Source organism: Brassica napus, chromosome A6 (assembly GCF_020379485.1).
Source record: "Brassica napus cultivar Da-Ae chromosome A6, Da-Ae, whole genome shotgun sequence".
Classification (NCBI taxonomy): domain Eukaryota; kingdom Viridiplantae; phylum Streptophyta; class Magnoliopsida; order Brassicales; family Brassicaceae; genus Brassica; species Brassica napus.
Window position 1 is genome coordinate 853,800 of NC_063439.1, and position 19,774 is coordinate 873,573.

The 19,774-nt window shown below is 36.7% G+C and overlaps 4 protein-coding genes and 2 non-coding genes across 9 annotated transcripts; 3 read left to right on the forward strand and 3 right to left on the reverse strand.

The window, feature by feature from the left end:
- Positions 1-262: 262 nt before the first annotated feature.
- On the reverse strand, positions 263-5,264 carry LOC106345927 (ABC transporter G family member 24). Its single transcript, XM_013785144.3, has 14 exons — positions 5,114-5,264; positions 4,661-4,897; positions 4,375-4,451; positions 3,969-4,232; positions 3,811-3,874; positions 3,583-3,729; positions 3,416-3,450; positions 3,265-3,332; positions 2,060-3,180; positions 1,557-1,988; positions 1,342-1,490; positions 974-1,263; positions 764-897; positions 263-677 (listed from the first exon to the last, which is right to left on the reverse strand). Exons 1-14 carry the CDS (start codon positions 5,134-5,136, stop codon positions 521-523), a joined length of 3,198 nt encoding a protein of 1,065 aa, XP_013640598.1. The 5' UTR covers positions 5,137-5,264; the 3' UTR covers positions 263-520.
- On the reverse strand, positions 4,689-7,404 carry LOC106345928 (ubiquitin domain-containing protein 2). Of its 2 annotated transcripts, XM_048781755.1 has the most exons (6): positions 7,140-7,404; positions 6,481-6,603; positions 5,761-5,880; positions 5,550-5,666; positions 5,114-5,264; positions 4,689-4,897 (listed from the first exon to the last, which is right to left on the reverse strand). In XM_048781755.1, exons 1-4 carry the CDS (start codon positions 7,174-7,176, stop codon positions 5,602-5,604), a joined length of 345 nt encoding a protein of 114 aa, XP_048637712.1. In that variant the 5' UTR covers positions 7,177-7,404; the 3' UTR covers positions 4,689-4,897; positions 5,114-5,264; positions 5,550-5,601. The 2 variants fall into 2 exon arrangements, with proteins under 2 accessions (XP_048637712.1, XP_022576213.1); XM_022720492.2 differs by lacking the exon at positions 4,689-4,897 and having other exon boundaries at positions 5,114-5,350.
- Positions 6,095-6,166, forward strand: TRNAC-GCA. The gene has a single exon. It is a non-coding gene; the product is annotated as a tRNA-Cys (tRNA).
- On the forward strand, positions 6,288-6,359 carry TRNAC-GCA. Its single transcript has one exon. It is a non-coding gene; the product is annotated as a tRNA-Cys (tRNA).
- A 237-nt stretch (positions 7,405-7,641) lies between the features above and the next one.
- On the reverse strand, positions 7,642-13,605 carry LOC106345926 (ABC transporter G family member 24). Its single transcript, XM_013785143.3, has 14 exons — positions 13,392-13,605; positions 12,813-13,052; positions 12,592-12,668; positions 12,220-12,492; positions 12,076-12,139; positions 11,680-11,826; positions 11,522-11,556; positions 11,380-11,453; positions 9,923-11,082; positions 9,002-9,478; positions 8,785-8,933; positions 8,415-8,704; positions 8,202-8,335; positions 7,642-8,124 (listed from the first exon to the last, which is right to left on the reverse strand). The coding sequence occupies exons 2-14, from the start codon at positions 13,034-13,036 to the stop codon at positions 7,968-7,970; spliced, it is 3,261 nt and encodes a 1,086-aa protein (XP_013640597.2). The 5' UTR covers positions 13,037-13,052; positions 13,392-13,605; the 3' UTR covers positions 7,642-7,967.
- Positions 13,606-15,325: 1,720 nt separating this feature from the next.
- Positions 15,326-18,669, forward strand: LOC106345925 (protein GRAVITROPIC IN THE LIGHT 1). Of its 3 annotated transcripts, XM_013785142.3 has the most exons (3): positions 15,326-15,583; positions 16,012-16,075; positions 17,068-18,669. In XM_013785142.3, exon 3 carries the CDS (start codon positions 17,068-17,070, stop codon positions 18,424-18,426), a length of 1,359 nt encoding a protein of 452 aa, XP_013640596.1. In that variant the 5' UTR covers positions 15,326-15,583; positions 16,012-16,075; the 3' UTR covers positions 18,427-18,669. The 3 variants fall into 3 exon arrangements, with proteins under 3 accessions (XP_013640596.1, XP_022576214.1, XP_048637711.1); XM_022720493.2 differs by lacking the exon at positions 16,012-16,075 and having other exon boundaries at positions 15,401-15,583; XM_048781754.1 differs by lacking the exons at positions 15,326-15,583; positions 16,012-16,075 and adding an exon at positions 16,151-16,906.
- The last annotated feature ends 1,105 nt before the right edge of the window (positions 18,670-19,774 follow it).

Consider the following 19,774-nt stretch of genomic DNA (forward strand, 5'->3'; position numbering starts at 1 on the left):
TCTTTCTTATATGATGATAATTTAGTCTCAGATGGAAGAAAAGTGATCTACTTTACACTTCAAGACAACAAACAAAAGTGATCTTCTTTCTTATGATGATTGCTCTCAGATCAGCTAATTAAAACACCAACATTAAGAAAATACCCAACCTTTGGAGATGGAGACCTCTAAATTCGGAGACATAGTCTCTCTCTCTCTCTCTCTCTCTTGAGCATAAAATTCATGAAAACAAGCAAGTATTTAAAAGAGCTTATAGATCATCTATTTAAACCTGCCAGCACGCTTAACTTTTGTATTAAAAGTTTAAAACCAACATTAAAATCACAAAAGACCTGAACAGAGTTTGCTATTTGACAATGAACTAAGATGAACAAAGGATACAACACAAAGAAAGCTATATATAGTCTTCTTGGTCGAATATAAACCAAACGCAGAACCATGAAAGTCTTTCTCTCCTCCTTACCTCCAAGCTTCAGAGTCCTGCGAGAACTAAAACCGTGATGGAAAGACACTTTTGTCTTCACCTCTTTTGCAGTATAACCATCCCAACAAAGGCGATCATACGAGTGGCCACACCAATGAGAAGCAATATCATTATACACAGGTTCCACTCATTAATGTCGTAGCCACCCTTCATAAGTGCTCCACACCGAGTGATCATCCATACTCCAGAGTACCTGCAACCCCAAAGCAGAAAAATAAAACCAGATGCTATATGAATCAAACCGAGATTTTTCAGACAGAAAGAAGAGTATTGCCTTACTTTTCCGCATTTCTAATAACAAATGCTTGCAAAGCCCACTTTGGATAACATAAATCAGCTATGGTCTTCATAGCTTTACTATCGTTCGATTGAGTTGCAACAAGTGTTAAAACAACCGGAAGAAGTACAGAAAACTGCAAAAGACACCAACACGTTTTTGTCAACTTAGACCAATTAAGACAGAGAGGATGGTTCTTTCTCTTGACTCACCAGCTGAGCAGAGCCAGGCTGAAGGAAGATAGCCAACGCATAAGCTATACCAGTCACACAATACACGAGGCATACCAAGACTATATAGTGATCCAAAAACGTGGATCTCGGGTTCGTGAAGAAGTAGAACATGGAGAGGTAAACCAATGGCTTGACAAGTGTATTGAAACAGTCTATTGTATCTTTGGCAAGGAAACTAGCTAAGCTACTCATCCCAGCCGCACTTTCTCTCCAGTAATGTACCTTGTCTAGTGAGAATGATCTTAGAGCTGCTATTTTGCACAGAAGAGCTGACATATGAAGGGGAAAAAAAGACTAATAAGAAAAGAATATGAAGAAAGTTAAGTATTAGAAGGAAACCAACTTACAAACGGCGATGATAGTGTAGGTATAACCAGGTGTTCCAAAGTTCTCATCACTTTGTTTGATCAGTGATCCTAAACAAGCTCCAGCTAGCAATAAGATCAAGTAGTCTGTGGCTTGTAACTTAGCTTCTCTCATTCTCTGCTTAGCTATCCTGTAAAATCAGAAACACTTTAGCTCTATCTTAAGATAGTGTCGTGGAGATTAAGAAAATAAGTACCTTCCAAGGAAATATTTGTATTGCAGCCACATAGAAGGGGTTCTTCTGTAGGATAAATCTCTGGTCTTTAAGAAGTTGTGTCTTATTTTATCACCACGCAACCTGAAATTACTCGTTACATCTCCCAACAGCTCTCTGACAAATGTCGGTTCTGCACTGTAGTTGTCGTTTTTCCGCATATCTAATGGAACCGAGAAACCTTCGTGAAGCATCCACCTCTGAGGAAGCTCTTTGATGCTAACATCAGAGTTCAGGTTGGTTACAATCCCTTCCAGAACGTCTATGTAGTAGTCAGGAGGGTTGATACGTTCTGGTACAATGATTCCAAGACCAGAGAAGTATTCCTCGACGTTCTCTACTGGTCCGTGGTAAACAGTAAGGCCACCTTTCGCTAGAAGTACTAGATCATTGAACGTTTTGAACAATGTATAACTGCAATACAGAAAGATTATGAACTTAGAAAGCTTCATGACAATTAAAAAGACATTTATGATTTGATTTACCTCGGTTGGTGAACAACCATGCAGATATTGACTCCCTCAAGGGCCTCATGCTTAAGTGCTTTAAGAAGAAGCTGTGATGAGGCACTGTCCAAACCAGAAGTAGGTTCATCCAAGAACAAAATAGAAGGCTCCATTGCCATCTCCAAACCAACGTTCACTCGTTTCCTCTGCCCTCCTGAGATTCCACGTTTCTCTACCGTACCAACTAGTGAGCTTCTCACACCTTGTAGCCCCAAAGAGTCGATGACTCTCTCGACCACAAGCACTTTTTCGGCTTTTGATTGTCCTGCAGGTAATCTGCATCTAGCATGGAACCAGATGTTTTCCTCAACAGTCAAGTTTCCATGGACAATGTCATCTTGTGGCACAAACCCAATAATCTTCTTAAATGAGTGGATTGATAATTGCTTCCCGTTTATAAGCAACAAACCACTCAGATTGCACCCAACAGCTTTCCCAGCCAAAGCAGAAAGAAGACTTGTCTTTCCTGCTCCTGATGGACCCATCACAGCTGTGATCCGACCTGGTTTCATGGTTCCTGTCACACATCTCAACAGATGCTTACCATTGGATTTCAAGGTAAGAGTTAAATCTTGGAAAGAAAGCTCCAAGAGGGTCCTCCTCTTCATCTCAGAGTAAGTAGCCATGTTAACTATTCCTGAAAAGGTAAGATCGCTATTCTCTAGCTCCATGGCTTTCTCCTTCTCGATCTGATTATACGCATACTTTAAGATTTGGCTCTGTGAATTCTTGATTCTGGGACCTTTACCTCTCTTTCCACTTGGTCTTTTGTTACTTCCGCCAGCTGCATCATCCTCTATCTCAAAGCTAGGTTGCACAGCTGAGGAGGAACTCGCAGGACTTGAAGACGAGTCCACACGATCCAACATCTTGTGAGTTTCTCCATCTTTTTTGGTTCTTTTACCCGAGAGCGTCTGACTTATTTGCTCACTTATCTCAGTTACATGCTTCTTAGCAGCAGTTCTAGCAACTTTCCATCTCTGGTTGGCTTTAGCTTTCTTCACAGCTGCTTCCCTTGACTTCGCCTGCCTCCTCTCCCTTGTTGTTAGGATTTGATCAGAACAGTTGTATATAATGAGTAGAATAGTGACCACACCACACTGCACAAACACATTGAAAGCCACTCTTTTTGTCAATAATCTTTTGGATGACTAATAATATAACTGAATTAAAAAAAGACTTACAATAACCAAAATCCCAAATGCATGCAGATTTGCGGAGTTGGAATTGCAAGAAGTCAACTTAAAGCAAGCTGGAAGACAATAAGTACATGAATAGAGAGACTAAGACAGATTTAAAATAAAAACTTCACTATGATAATTCTGAAAGACTTACGTTTCTTAGATGTAGAACCCATACGACAGTAGTGCCTGGATCATACATACATAATAAGAGTATAGTTAGTTACTTTAATAGATAGAGAGCATTGGTAATAATAACACAACTTTGATTATTATTTGTCACAATAGAATGGAGTTTTAAGGGGACAAAGGTTGAATTACCCACTACCACAAGGTAATTTTAGAGTGGTCGTTGGACAATAATATCCCGCGGAACAGAATAATTCGTCGCTTCTACTGTGATCGGCCCATACATTTGCACCTCCACAAGTGTGGTTTAGTTGTCCTGGTGGTAGTTGATAAGCATACCTATATAAATTGCAATATTTCAACATCTTATCCCACAATAGCATAACATGTCTACTTAAAAAAAAGAAAGTAAAAACTCACGGGTCGCATAAGCCTGTTGTCTCATTAAGGGTAGCTAAGGGGCAATAAGAACCACGAGGGCAAGCTATTTTCAAAACAGAAGAGAAAATTTAGACGATATTGAAAGAAGGTTAGAGATATCAATGGAAAAAAATAAAGAGAGTTTTGGATTTGCTTACGTATCATACAAGTGAGTCCGTTGGGGCAGAAGAAGCCCTCGCAGCAAGGCATACAGTTACTTGTTCTTTCTGGAAGGTCATCTTGTTCGGTTAGATGATCCCGGCTGCAGGCCCAGCCAGGCTCACAACCAGGGACCCATGATGTCAAGTTGCAATTCCGATTCGGTTTCGGTTTCAAGTACCCAGGGTTATCCGTTTTCAACAGGAACTCATCTGAATAGAACTTCATCTCTGCTGCTGTGCAGATACGGCTAACAAAATCACCTGTTTCCAAACACCAAAACAAAGTCAAACAAATGTGAAACCATAAGAAACAAGATTATACAATCTAATCATCAAATCGTCGCTCTTTACATCTTCTATCAACCAACAAGCAATAATAACTAAGCAAGAAGAAGTTGGTTACCTTCGGTTTTGTTAAAGCAAGAACGCAGGAAATCCAAGTTGGCGGAGAAATTAAAAGCTTTGTCCCAATCAGCAGTCCTGACAACAGTGAAGGATTATCTCAAGACATTTGTTAACTGAAACAATACATTTCACTATGTCAAAGCATCAAGTTGACCTCTTTATGTAGTACATATCTTAGTATTCAAACAACACACAAAAGCTCAAGTTTTGTAGAAAACGAGACATTTGATTGCAACAAATGATACAAGTATCCAAAACTAGAAACCAAAGCAATGAAAGCTTACAGGTCTTTGACGCAAAACTTTGCTTTAGTAGCGAGCTCTTGATTTAGAGCAGCAGTGATATTGTAGAGACTATGGTAAACCATCTGTGTAAAAGCTGGATTGTTGAAGTCATTTGTGTCCTCAAACTGACCATAACCAACATAACAAACCAACCAAAGAACTAACACCACCAATCTGAGATTATATCCGTGTTTGAGCCAGTTTCGCCGGTTTACACTCATCTTGAGAATCAATAACCTTAAAAGAAAGACACATGCGAGAGAGAGAGATTATTAACTAAACCAAATTAACTAATCTTGATCTTGGGTTTATTAAAACAATCTAAACAATCTTTTTTATCTAAATTCAAGAACTTGAAGACCCAGAAACTCAAAAACCGCTTCTTTTCATTTCAAGTACTTTAACTTTGTTCTACAGAACTCATAATCAACAGAGTATAAGAAAGAAACTTACTTAATAAGGCAATGAAGTTTCATGAAATGAGAGCTAAGGAATCCATGAAAATGCTTGCTTCTTGGAGACGGTTCTTTATAGAGAAATGTAGCAAGCTATTGAGATATTTGTGAGTTAATCTGCCAACATTGACTCTGGAGTCTCCTCACGTCTAGACAAGAAGACCAATAAGAAGAAAGGTAGTGGGGTTTAATGGTTCATTAGGACAAAGAACTTAAGGACATACTAGGAGGCTTCCTGTGCAATTTCACAATTAATGTTCAATATCATTTTCTCATTTCAATAGAAAACGAAGTGTGGAAAAACTAATAAATATTAAATTTTATAAAACCCCTAATTGAATAAGCCCCCTACAGACTGCGAGTTGTTGTATATGTTAAAATCAACTGGTCCCATAAATTTAAATGTTTAGAAGATTAAATAGAATTTTCCTTACAGGATAGAATTTGAAACTGTTTTGGTCTTTTCGAAATGGTATTGATCCATAATCAACTTTCTTCCACCAAGTTGGTAGGCTCGCTTAGAACATACTTAGGCAGCTCATACTTAGCACCTGTGGAGTAAGAGTAGGTACTAGTTAGGAGTATGTAACAAATAGGAACACAGAAAAATCACTGAGGGAAGTGAAAAAGATTTGAATGTTTAACCTCTCTCATCATAGCAGGTAGTGAGATCATTGTTCTGAACAATGACTCCTGCACTGTCCACGATTGCTTGCGCAAGAGATATGTCAGCTTCAGCTGCAGCACGAAGTGCATCCCATAAATCTGCGATTAACCAAGTGTAAGATCCAAACATGTGGGTATCAAGACCAGAAGTAAACATCCAAAAAGAAACACAGAAAGACAAGACTTCTATGGTTTCTCTTATTCCTCACTGATGATACTGACAAAAATCTAATGAAGTTCCTTAGCTCAGTTGAGAATGGTTCAAAAAATGAAATTTATCAAGCTCATGTAACACTGATGAGGAATACCACAAGGGTCCTTAGCTCAGTGGTAGAGCAATTGACTGCAGATCAATAGGTCTCTGGTTCGAACCCTGTAGAGCCCTTATAAATCTAACTTTTTCACTACTTTACAACATCTAAGACTAATATCATTCCTTTTTACAAGTCATTCAATCAATGCCTATACCATAATCTTTATATCTCACTGATCACTGTGTAACAGAAGGGTTCTTAGCTCAGTGGTAGAGCAATTGACTGCAGATCAATAGGTCTCTGGTTCGAACCCTGTAGAGCCCTTATAAATCTCTGTTTTTAACTTTCTCCCCCCTACCCCTTTTCAACAAATCCTTAGTTTATTTTGAATAAAATGAAAACACATCACTCAGGCAAGCCAAAGAAACAAGTATTCAAATTTTACCTTTGGTACCGCCATAGTGAGGAGCAGTGTCCCAAAACTCTTCTCTCATTTTCACAAGCTCAGCTTTACTGATCGGTTGAGTATGCTTCCACGGTTCCGGCTTCCTAATTCTCTTCACTGCCACTGTTAACAAAACAACGAGTTATCAAAAACAAAGACAACCTCCATCTGCTGCCATATAAAACTCTTACAAAACAAAGACAGTGTATGTGCACCACTCATCATACTTGTGCTCAATTAAGGATTCCAGAAGGGAAATTAATTCGCAGAAACTAGCCTTAGATTCAGCAGTCCATAAGAGGGATGCCAGTCATAATGAGGGATGATACTTACTATTAAGTTAAAAGCTTCCAGATGAAGCCGAGTCAACAAAATGTTATATGTGTTGTAAGATCTCTCGCATTGCCAGGTGATGCAAGCAAATATATACACAGAGACTACATCTGAACACTATGTATGGTTCTATTTCTACCTCTTAGGGTTGAAAGACTGAACATTTCAACATATAAATCAAGGGTTTCTCCTATCTAAAAATAGAAAGTCTGCATCTTTTATCTTCTCTAACGAAACATTAAAAATGATTCCTTTTTCCGCCCAACCCAGCTAATGAAAGAGATAAACTAAAAGAGATTCGAGAGATGGTTAGTGTGATCTCTCACCTTCTGCTTGTGACTGCGTGGATCCAGCACAACCCATTTGTATGTTCTTGCTTCTTTCTGTCGCTCAAGTAACAAAAGTCTCTCTCGGAAACAGACAACAATGATTCCGACAAAACCCTTCACCGAAGCCAAATCAAAGTCGTAAACTTTCCTTTCAAAAATGAGATTTTTTTGGAATCTTGAGACAAAGGAGAAGAAGAAGGAGACCGAGTTGAAGATGATGAATCTCGGTGGTGTTAATGATTGAGACATTGTTTGTTTTGATAAATAAAAAGGGAAAGGGTTTTGGCTTCACACCTTCAAAGGGTTCTAAATCCAATTCCAGCCACCAATCACTTTTTGCCACGTCATCGTTATTATTCTTTGATATTGATCATGAATGAATGATTGGTCAAGTTAAATCATATCTCAGTTTGTGAAACACAAGAGCATCACTTTAAAAAGGAGATGTTACTTATCTTCTGATTACTGATGGAAGAAACTGCTCAACTTTTGTTAGCAATGGAGCAAGGATTGTTACTTTACCATAAGTCGTGTTTGTCCAATACAAAGAAGAAGAAAGAAAGCTTGTTCCCAGCTAAGAAACAAGTCAAGCATTTAAAAGAGCTTATATATCAGCTAATTAAACACCAACAAATTAATATCACAAAAGACCTGTAACAAACCCTTCTAACAAGACAATGAACTAAGACGAACACAACACTATAGTCTTCTTGGTTGAATATAACCAAAAACTCGCAGAACCATGAAACTCTTCTCTCCTCCTACCTCCAAGCTTCATAGCCCTGCGAGAACTAAAACCGTAATGAAAACAAAACCTTTTGTCTTTCACCTCTTTTGAAGTATAATCATCCCCACAAAGGCAATCATACGAGTGACCCCACCAATGAGAATCAATATCATTATACACAGATTCCATTCATTAATGTCGTATCCACTCTTCATTAGTGATCCACATCGTGTGATCATCCATACTCCATAGTACCTGAAACCCCAAAAACAAAAAAAAACATCTGATATACAAAATCAAACCATACTCCATAATGTTTTGGATGGCCTTACTTTTGAGCATTTCCAATAACAAAGGCTTGCAAAGCCCACTTTGGATAACACAAATCAGCTATGATCTTCATAGCTTCACTATCCTTTGGTTGAGTTGCAACAAGAGTTAAAACCACTGGAAGAAGAACAGAAAACTGGAAACGACACCAACATGTTTTTGTCAATTTAGACCAATAAGATTCTTTCTCTTAAAACCAAAATGAAAAAACTCACCAGCTGAGCAGAGCCAGGTTGGAGGAAGATAGCCAACGCATATGCTATACCAGTCACACAATATACAAGACACACCAAGACGATATAGTTATCGAAAAACGTCGATCTCGGGTTAGTGAAGAAGTAGAACATGGAGAGATAAACCAATGGCTTGACAAGTGTGTTGAAACAGTCCATTGTGTCTTTGGCAAGGAAACAAGCCAAGCTACTCATCCCTGAAGCACTTTCTCTCCAGTAATGTAACTTGTCTAGTGAGAATGATCTCAATGCTGCTATTTTGCACAGAAGAGCTGACACAAGAAAAAGAAAAAGACCAATAAGAAAAGAAAAAATGAAGAAGAAAACTTGTATTAGAAGGAAACCAACTTACAAACGGCTATGATAGTGTAGGTATAACCAGGTGCTCCAAAGCTCTCATCACTTGCTTTGATCAAGGATCCTAAACAAGCTCCAGCTAGCAATAAGATCAAATAGTCTGTGGCTTGTAACTTAGCTTCTCTCATTCTCTGCTTAGCTATCCTGTAAAATCAATAACACTTTAGCTCTCTCTTCAGATAGTGCAAGAAAGTGTTTATATATATATATACCTTCCAAGGAAGTACTTGTATTGCAGCCACATAGAAGGGGTTGTTCTGTAGGACAAATCTCTTGTCTTCAAGAAGTTATGTCTTATTTTATCGCGGCGCAACCTGAAGTTACTCTTCACATCACCCCACAGCTCTCTGACAAATGTCTGTTCTGTATTAATAGTACTATCTCTAACGTCTGGATTCATTTCAAGTCCTGCGGCAGCACTGTTGTTGTTCCGCATATCTAATGGAACCGAGTACCCTTTGTGAAGCATCCATCTTTGAGGAAGCTCCTTGTAGCTGACATCAGAGTTCAGGTTGGTTACAATCCCTTCCAGAACGTCTATGTAATAGTCAGGAGGGTTGATGCGTTCTGGTACAATGATTCCAAGACCGGAGAAGTATGTCTCTACGTCCTTGACTGGTCCGTGGTAAACAGTAAGGCCACCTTTTGCTAGAAGTACTAGATCATTGAACGTTTGGAACAGAGAATAACTGCAATACATAAACATTATGAGTTTAGAAAGCTTCAGGAATCAGGACACTTAAAAAGACATTTCCTCTAGACATGTATGATCAGGGCTGGGATGTTGAACCAAACCGAACTAACCAAAAATCGATTAGTTCGATTCGGTAGGTTTCTTAAGAAAGTTCGGTTCGGTAATGGGTTACTTCGGCTTTTAAAAAAAGAAACTATAACCTAAACATTTCCAAAAAAACGAACTGAACTAACCAAATTTCAAATCGAACTAACAGAATTTAACCGAACTTATCTGAAATTTTAACAAACTTAAACCAAATATAACCGAAATCAAAACCTTCAGTTTTTAAAAACCAACACCAAACCAAACTTTTCGGGTTAATTCGGTAAGATTTATGATGAACCAAACTAACCGAACCAAACTACCAGAACCCGCAGACCTATGTATGATTAATTACCTTGGCTGGTGAACAACCATGCAGATATTGACACCCTCAAGGGCCTCATGCTTAAGTGCTTTAAGAAGAAGCTGTGATGAGGCACTGTCCAAGCCAGAAGTAGGTTCGTCCAAGAACAAAATAGAAGGCTCCATTGCCATTTCCAAACCAACATTCACTCGTTTCCTCTGCCCTCCTGAGATTCCCCTCTTCTCTACCGTACCAACTAGTGAACTTCTCACAGCTTGTAGCCCCAAAGAGTCAATGACTCTCTCAACCACAAGAACTTTATCAGCTTTTGATTGTCCTGCTGGTAATCTGCAATTAGCATGGAACCAAATGTTCTCCTCAACAGTCAAGTTTCCATGGACAATGTCATCTTGTGGCACAAAGCCAATAATCTTCTTATATGAGTGGATTGATAACTCCTTCCCGTTTATAAGAATCAAACCGCTTAACTTGCATCCAACGGCTTTACCAGCTAAAGCAGAAAGAAGACTTGTCTTTCCTGCTCCTGATGGACCCATCACAGCTGTGATACGACCTGGCTTCATGCTTCCCGTCACACATCTCAACAGATGCTTACCGTTGGACTTCAAAGTAAGTGTTAAGTCTTTGAAAGAAAGCTCCATGAGAGTCCTCTTCTTCATCTCAGAGTAAGTAGCCATGTTAACTATTCCTGAAAAGGTAAGGTTTCTATTCTCTACCTCCCTGGCTTTCTCCTTCTCGATCTGATTATAAGCGTACCTCAAGATCTGGCTCTGTGATTTCTTGATTCTGTGTCCTTTACCTCTCTTTCCACCTGTTGTAGTGGCACTTGGTCTTTCTATACTTCCTGCAGTTGCATCATCCTCAATCTCAAAGGTAGGTTGAACAGCAGATGAACTAGCAGGACTTGAAGAATATTTGGGCAAGTCTTCCACCTCAGAAGAGTACCCACGAGCCAACATCTTGTGAGTTTCTCCATCGTTATTGGGCTTTTTACCAGAGAACGTTCGAGTTATTTGTGCACGGATCTCAGTTACATGCTTCGTAGCAGCAGTTCTAGCAACTTTCCATCTCTGGTTGGCCTTAGCTTTCTTCACCGCTGCTTCCCTGGACTTCGCCTGCCTCCTCTCCCTTGTTGTGAGGATTTGATCAGAACAGTTGTATATAATGAGCAGAATAGTAACCACACCACACTGCACAACACATTGAGAGCCACTCTCTTTGTCAAAATCTTTCATCATCGACTAGTAACATAACCAATGTTCTAAAAATTGGTCTAGGCAACAATCGGTTAAAAAGCCGAGATGGTTTTTTTATGTGATTAAAATCAGTTTAAACCGTTCTAAAACGGTTAAAATTGGTCTAAATCTATCTAAATATGTTTTATCAGTCAACAATGTTAGTGCCAATCCATAAAATCTATCTCTTTTTTTGTATATCTAATTTTTATAATGCATCAAAATAATAATATAACTGAAGAAAAAACTTACAATAACCATAACCCCAAGTGCATGCATGTTCTGATTTGCAGTGTTGGGGTTGCAAGAAGTTAACTTAAAGCAAGCTGCAAGACAACAAGTAGTTAAGAAACAATAAGAGACAAAGGCTGTTCAATTGGTAAACATAACTTACGTTTCTCAGATGTAGACCCCATACGACAGTAGTGCCTGAATCATACATAAGAGAATAGTTACTTTGATTTGAAAGATAGAGCATTGGTAACAATAACACAACTTTGATGATTATAAGTCACAATAGAGTAGAGTTTGAAGGGGGGAAAAGTTGAATACCCACTATCACAAGGTACTTTCCGAGTGGTGGTTGGACAATATGATCCAGCGGAGCAGAATACCTCGCCGCTGCTTCTGATATCAGCCCATACATTTGCACCTCCACATGTGTGGTTTGGTTGTCCTGGTGGTAGTTGATAAGTATACCTACATAGATTTCAACTTCATCATCTTATCCAATGTTAAAAAAATTGCTAAGTTAAGCGCTTTATATGAGATTATTGATTAGGCGGGCGGTAGACCGACTTTTTGAACCGATTTTTTATAATTCGCTCTCAAAAAATCGTTTCATTTAAGTCCGAATTGCCAACTAGACCGATTTTTAGAACACTGATCTTATCCGACAATCACATCATCAAATGTTTGATAAAGAAAAAAGGAAGAAGCAAAACTCACGGTTGGCATAAGCTTGTGGTCTTGTTAAGGGTAGCTAAGGGGCAATGAGCACCAAGAGGGCAAGCTATTTTCAAAACAGAACACAAACTTAGACCATATGCTATATGAAAGAAGCTTAGAGAAGAGAGTTTTGGATTTGCTTACGTATCATGCAAGTGAGTCCCCTGGGGCAGAAGAAGCCTTCACAGCAAGACATACAGTTTCTTGTTCTTTCTGGAAAATCTTTAGAGTTTTGCAGATCAACCTGTTCGTTTGGATCAACGCTGCAGGCCCAGCCAGGCTCACAACCAGAGACCCATGATGTCAAGTTGCAGTTCCCATTTGGTTGCAAGTACCCAGGGTTATTCGTTTTAGAGAAGAAAGCGTTTAGATAGAACTTCATCTCTGCTGCTGTGCACATACGCCTACCAATATCACCTGTTTCCAAAAAAACACAAAACAAAAAGTCACAAAGATGTGAAACTTATGTCAGCAGATAAGCTCCAAGAACCATAAGAAACGTGATAAGTTGGTTACCTTTGGTTTTCTGAATGCAAGAAGAGAGGAAGTCCAAATTGGTGGAGAAATTAAAAGCTTTGTTCCAATCAGCATCCCTGAAGGATAATCTCAAGACACTTAGTTAACTAAAACAAAAACATGTCACTATATCAAACATCAAGTATACTTGAGAAGATACAAAGTTGACTTCTTTAGACAATTTTGATAGCAATAATGATACAAAGCAAGCAAATGCATACGGGTCTTTGACGCAAAACTTGGCTCTAGTGGCGAGTTCTTGATTAAGTGCAGCAGTGCTATTGGAGAGACTACGGTAAACCATCTGTGTGACCAGGGGAAGAACAGCCGGATTGTTGAAGTCATTTGTGTCCTCAAACTGACCATAACTGACATAACAGACCAACCAAAGAACTAACAACACCAATCTGAGATTAGATCCATGTTTCAGCCGGTTTACACTCATCTTGAAATTCAATAACCTTCAAAGAATGAGAGAGATTAGCAAAACAAAAAGAAAGTAGCTTCATTTCTCAAAAAGAGAGAGCCTTTTTCAAATCTTTTAACGTGAAGAACAATGTATGAAACGGCTCCATCTTAATTATTTTTTAAACAAATTGTTAATCTTGATCTTGGGTTTAATTTAGATAATTAACTCAATCTAAATTCAAGAACTTGAAAACCCAGAAACTCAAAAAAAAAAAAAGTTTATTTTTTATGTTCTTCATTGCAAGTTATTTAATTTTGTTCTTCAGATGACAGAGCTCAAAGTTGATAAAAGAATGAGACGAGGATCAACGAATTTAAAAAAAAAAACTTACTTGATAAGGCAATGAAGTTCATGAAATGGGAGAGCTGAGGAATCAAAAAATGAATTTGATTGGTTCTTTTATAGTAATGTTAGAAAAGCTATGGAGATATTTGTGAGTTAATCTGCCATCATTGACTCTGGACGAGAAGGAGAAGAAGAAGGAAGGAAGGAAGATAGTGGGGTTTAATGATTCGTTAGGACAAAGGATATTTGTGAGTTATAATTACAGTTAACAAAATAAGTAAAGATTACTAATCTTTAATGGTTTCGTTTTAGGAAAATATTTATTTTATTTCTAAATTTTAGCCAAAGTTTCTGTAAGTATAATGATAACCAAATAGGAAAATACATTTATGGTTTGGCAATTCTTTGGTAGCTATCTAGCTTACCCTTCCCGTATAAAATTGTTTTACTGTTGCATAAGTGATTACGAAAATCCCTATAATTTCGCTTTTTTTTTCTTTATCTTTATTGTCAGATATACATATTCCTTTCAAACCTAAATCATAATTTTCATAGATATAAAAAACATATTGTTATAAAACACATATATATATATATATATATTAAATTTTAATTATTAATATATTGTTTTGCAATTAACTATTTCTCATAATTTAACCAATAAAATTTTGAAAACACAGATTTTTTTAAAAAAAAAATACAATTTATCATTAAATAATACATTAAAAATAAAAGATATATTAAAAAAAAAGATTCTAAAACGCAATGTTTTCGACGTATAGAGTATTAAATATCTAAGATTTTTTTTTTTTTTGTTCAAAAAATATATAAGAAATTTTATGTAAAACAACCTGAGATGGAAAAAAATAGAATATTTAACGCAATTTTCCAATCATATGAAGGTCCAAGTCCTAATCTAAACTATAAGAAAAAAACTTTCATCAGTTGTATATAAATACAGCGTTCACTATGGACCTTTTCAAATTTAGTAAATATAGAATTTACACCAACTGGGTGGTCAGTTTTTTCAACAAACACTAAAATAAAGCGTTTTTCAACAATTTTATTATTACATTTGTTTACATGGAACTAATTCAAACATGTGTTTAGCATCTCTTATCGGTAGTAGTTTATATGGGTCTTGTCGCTTTCAGATTGAGTTTACGAAACTGTTCTAAAGGACTTTTAGTTTCAATTTTAATTGTTACCTGAGAACAAAGTTATCTTTTAAATTGTAATTTGACAGTTTCTTACACTACTTGTATTGACCAGTTTTATTTGTGCCTCAATTTATCTGAAATCAATCTTGGGTTTTGACAGAAATTTCCTTGTCACTTACAATTTACAAATTTGTGACACAACCTGTAACTGACTCGGGACAAAAAAATTATAAACTATGGATTTTTGTGGAATCCTAAACGACCAATAGAAAGGAAAAAAAATTGGTTATATGTCCATGAGAAATTTATGACAGATTGCAAACTCATATATGTTACAATCAACCGGTCACATCATTTTAAAAAAATTTGGGGGACCAAATTTAATGACAGAATATAACAAAGATACACAAGTTGTTTTGAACATTAAAACCTATTTTGTTGACTGAAAACTTTTAGTTGAAATGCAATTTTGGCAACCTTAAACAATTATTTACCTTTAAAAACTTTCAAAATCTTTAAAATAAGTCAAAATATTCTTTTTGTTGGATAAATTACATTGTAGAAATCTATTATTTATTTACATTTTTTATAAATATAGATGATGATATAACTACATATGAAAACTGAAAATTTTATAGTCAGGTTGGAAACAATTAAGCCCAATTAAAAACGCTAAGTTTTAGCTGATCTCTTAGTGAGCTCATTTACGAGCCCAATAACAGGCCCAACCAAATCTAACAGTCTAGTAGCATATGGCTACGAATATTTTGTAGACAAAGACCAAAAACACCCTTCGCGCATCTCGAGATCTCGTCACAACGGCCGGTGTAAATACCATGTGCTCTCAAGGGTATTTCCGGAAAACAAGTTTGAAACTCCCAATGCTCTGTTTTCTCTCTGTCATTACCCTTTTCCGCCATTTCACATTATCATACACTCTCTACAACTTGTACTCTCCTTCCTCGCCTCTCTCACTGTCTCTTCCTCATCGAACGCTTACTCTCTCTCTCTCTCCTCTCGAGCCTTTGACCCAGAGAGACAGTATAGTTGGTACAATAAACAGACAGATCTAGTTTTGGTGAGTGTCTTTATTATTATTATCATTATTTTCTCTCCAATCAAAGTGTTGTTGGTAACTCTCATGTGGGTTTCTGGTGGATGATTCGTTTCTATTATTAAGTTCTTATTTTCTTTTCTGTAAATTTATTATTATTACAATGTAAGCTTCATGCCGCTTGCAGTGGGCCTAATCACACCATTGTTGTTAGCTAATAACAATAATTTCTATTTTTTTTATTGTTTTTCTGTTCATATATATATATACATTCTCAAAAAGGGTTTAAGTACTTACTTCTTTTCAGCAAAAAACAAGAAAAAAGTTTTGATTTTCTCATTTGAGTTGTATGTTCTTTCCTTGTTCTTGAGTTTGCTTTGTAATTTAGTTTAGTCTGCACGGTTTTAAGCAGAGGTTGAGTTTGGTCTGATTCTCAAGTTTCTTTTCTTCAGATTTACTCTTATGTTGAAGTGAGAAAGAGAAAGTAGAAGAAGAGAAGCTTTGAACTTTGGCAAGGTACAGCCTTTGACTTTATTTATATGTTTGTCTGTGTGATGAAACTTTGCTTCTGGATAATTTTCAAACTTTGATTGTAAAATCTGAACCACACTGGTTGTGTTCAAATCTTCAGCTCTCATTAACACTCTGCTTAAGGGTTTGTAGATGAGAAATGACTTAAGGGTCTGTTTGGTTAGGGACATAGCCTGTTGCTAGTGCGTTTTGAGTCTGAAACCACAATAAAGAGATAGGTTTTGTGGGTCTTGTCTCTGATTTGTATTAAATGTGTTTGGTGGGGTTTTCTAAGGCTTTAAGGTTGTCCTGTTGTTTCAAAATGGTTAAAAATCAAATTTTTTACCCATGCATTTGCTTTTAAGGTTTCACTATAGTGTGTGTATAATATATAATTGTACTGGTAAATACAGATTTGTTTGGTTATTTCAATGTTTCTTTTCAGAGAGATGGATTTTTATTCTGCATTAGTCATGTGTTTTTTGCAGAGATTATGTGGGTGCAATCTTTTATTATATATATATATATATATTTTTCCCTGTAGCAGCACATTTTGACTAAAAAGTCCCACAGATTAAAATATAGCATTTTCCATTTTCTGAGCATGAACCATGAAGTCTTCACAACTCTTGCTGAATATTTTAATGCAGGATCCATTGTATTACTATATGCATGTATATGTTATAGATCTCTCTTTTGTTAAATAGATATTTTATGAGGGAAACATCCTTTTACTTTGAGTTTTTTTCAATATAGTTTCTTCACATAAAGCAAGTCCTATTTGGAGAATATTTCATAAAGAAGCTTGTGGCCCTCCATTAACGGTCCTTGATCCAAGTATTAAAGCTTGTTTCTCTTTTTCTTTTATGCATCAAAACATTCATCATTACAAGTTCTTTTTAATTCCCTTTTGTGGTGTTTTCTTGTCTTGATTGTTGTTACTGTGTTCTTGACACTATTGTCTCTTTGCTAAGCTTTTCTCTGTGATTGATCCACAGATGGAGACTGTGAGGCCAGTGATTGTTGCTCCCAAGGGTAAATTCAGACGCACGTTTGCTAAAGTTCTCAACATCCATAAGCTAACAGGTGTTGCTCCAGAAGAGGAAATGAAGAAGACAAACAATGTTAAGTTGTCTGAGTCTTTCTACAAGCTTGAGGAAGAGTATGAGAGAACTCTGACATTAGAAGCTCTTCTTGCTAAGCTTTTTGCTACGGTCTCTTCCATCAAAGCTGGTTACGCGCAGCTACAGCATTCTCAGTCTCCATATGACGCAATTGGGATTCAGAAAGCAGACAACTTGGTGGTCTCCGAGCTGAAGACTTTGTCTGAGCTAAAACAATGTTTCTTAAAGAAACAAATCGATCCGAATCCAGAAAGGACTCTAGTTCTGGCTGAGATTCAAGAGCTGAGGAGTTTACTGAAGACGTATGAGATAATGGGGAAGAAGCTTGAGTCTCAGTACAAGCTCAAAGACTCTGAAACTCTGTTTCTGAGAGAGAAGCTTGAGGATCTGACGAAACAGAACAAGTTGACAGAGAAGAGACTTGACCAAAGCGGACAACTTTGCAATCCTTTAGAGAATCTTCACCTCTCTGCGCTGAATCCAACGCACTTCGTTGCTTATCTGCAACACACAGTCAAATCCACGAGAGGATTCGTCAGGCTTATGATAGAACAGATGAAGCTCGCTAAATGGGATATCTCAATGGCTGTGAACTCAATCCAGCCCGGTGTGTTTTATTACAAGCAAGACCACAAGTGTTTCGCTTTCGAACACTTTGTGTCCAACGTAATGTTCGAAGCTTTCCATCTACCATACTTCTCAACCGCAAGAAGCTTCAAGAAGATGGAGAAACAGAGCAAAACAGAGGAGAAACAGAGCAGAACAGAGGAGAGGGAAGTGTTTTTTGAGAGGTTTACAGAGCTCAAGTCGATGAAAGCTAAAGATTACTTGAAAGCAAGGCCTAAATCAAGATTCGCTAGGTTCTGCAGGATCAAGTTCTTGCAGCTCATACATCCCAAGATGGAGGAAGCTCTCTTCGGACATCTGCATTTGAGGAACCAGGTCTCTGCTGGTGAGTTCCCTGAGACGAGCTTGTGCTCTGGGTTTCTTGAAATGGCGAAAAGGGTTTGGCTTCTGCATTGCTTGGCTTTCTCTTTTGAGCGTGAAGCTGAGATCTTTCGAGTGCCCAAAGGTTGTAGATTCTCTGAAGTGTATATGAGAAGTGTTGCAGAGGAAGGGTTGGAGGAGGCAGAGCCACGTGTTGCGTTCACGGTGGTTCCAGGGTTTAAGATTGGTAAAACTTCGATACAATGTGAGGTCTATCTCTCGGACGGTGGTGGTCCTCAAGGGTGATTTGATAATTTCGGAAAGTTATGGGGTTAATTTGGAAGATAGGAAAAGTTGTGGGCCTTTTGGTTGAAGTAGCGAAGTAGTGTGGTGTTGTTGTAATGTTTTCTGTGTCTTTTGAGTTTTTGTCGATATTAGTTCAGAGAAACACAGAGGTATCTCTTAGCTGTTGTCCATTGAATATTTATCTACTTTTCTATATAATATGTAAATATTTTATTATTTATATAAGTATTGTTTAGCTTTTTATATATAATATGTTTATTTTTTTTTGAACAAAATATGTTAATATTTTATGGTTTACAATATGCATTGTTTAGTCTACTAATAATGATGACAACGTAATATTGGAATGTTGAATTTGTGATATAGTGAAATATTCTAGTTGTCCAAAAGATGGAATTGCATTAATATTTGATTTGTTTGCTACATACAGATTTTTATTTATATAATATAATAACTACATTGGCATAAGCATCGTTTTTTAATGTATTGCTGGTCTATGAACGATCCAGCATTATGTCTCCCTGTCTTCTACGCTCACATGCATCGACCACCAACTTTTCTATACAGTGTGTGAAACGATCCTTGTTTATCTGCTAAGATCTTTGGGAGTTTTGTACAATTTTAGGTTAAATAGTTATTTAAGGTATTTCTGCTGACTAGTTATCATAGAAATTCTAGCAAAAAAAAATTATCAGAGAAATTAACTAGCTAAGTGTGTGAAACGATCCTTGTTTATCACGACGGAAACATTGACGCGTAACGCGTTGTTCAAAGATTTTTTTTGGGTCATTTGATCGTACGTTTTTAATAGGTTTAGATAAGATATTTCGACCAGTAATTAAATACTAGATTTTGATCCGCGGTTCAAAAATGCGAGTTTTTTCCGATTAAGAATATTGTTTGATATGAATTATTATTTTGGTTTTGATGTTTTGAAGTATATTATTAAGTTATAAAGTGTTATTATATCGAAAAAGTAAAAAAACATTTAGTTTAAAATTATATAATTTATCAAATAGTTTATTTTAGATTTTATATGTGTATTCTTATGTTACAACGTTATCGTTGCATTTTGTGTGTATTTTATAAGATTTATATTTGTTGAGTTGATGAGACAAAAAATTTACTTGGCAGATTTTGGGCTAATCTAATATTATATATATTGTAGAATTTTTAATAGTTTTAGCAGTTTTTTCATACCTGAACCAAACCTACAGTCCCAAAAGTAAATCAGGTGATTCATATAAATCTGGTCTGAATTTTGTTAAAACCTTATATATAAAAATCTGATAAAAGTCGGTAAAAACGTAAAAACTATCATTAACCCGCTATCTAATATTGGTTGACC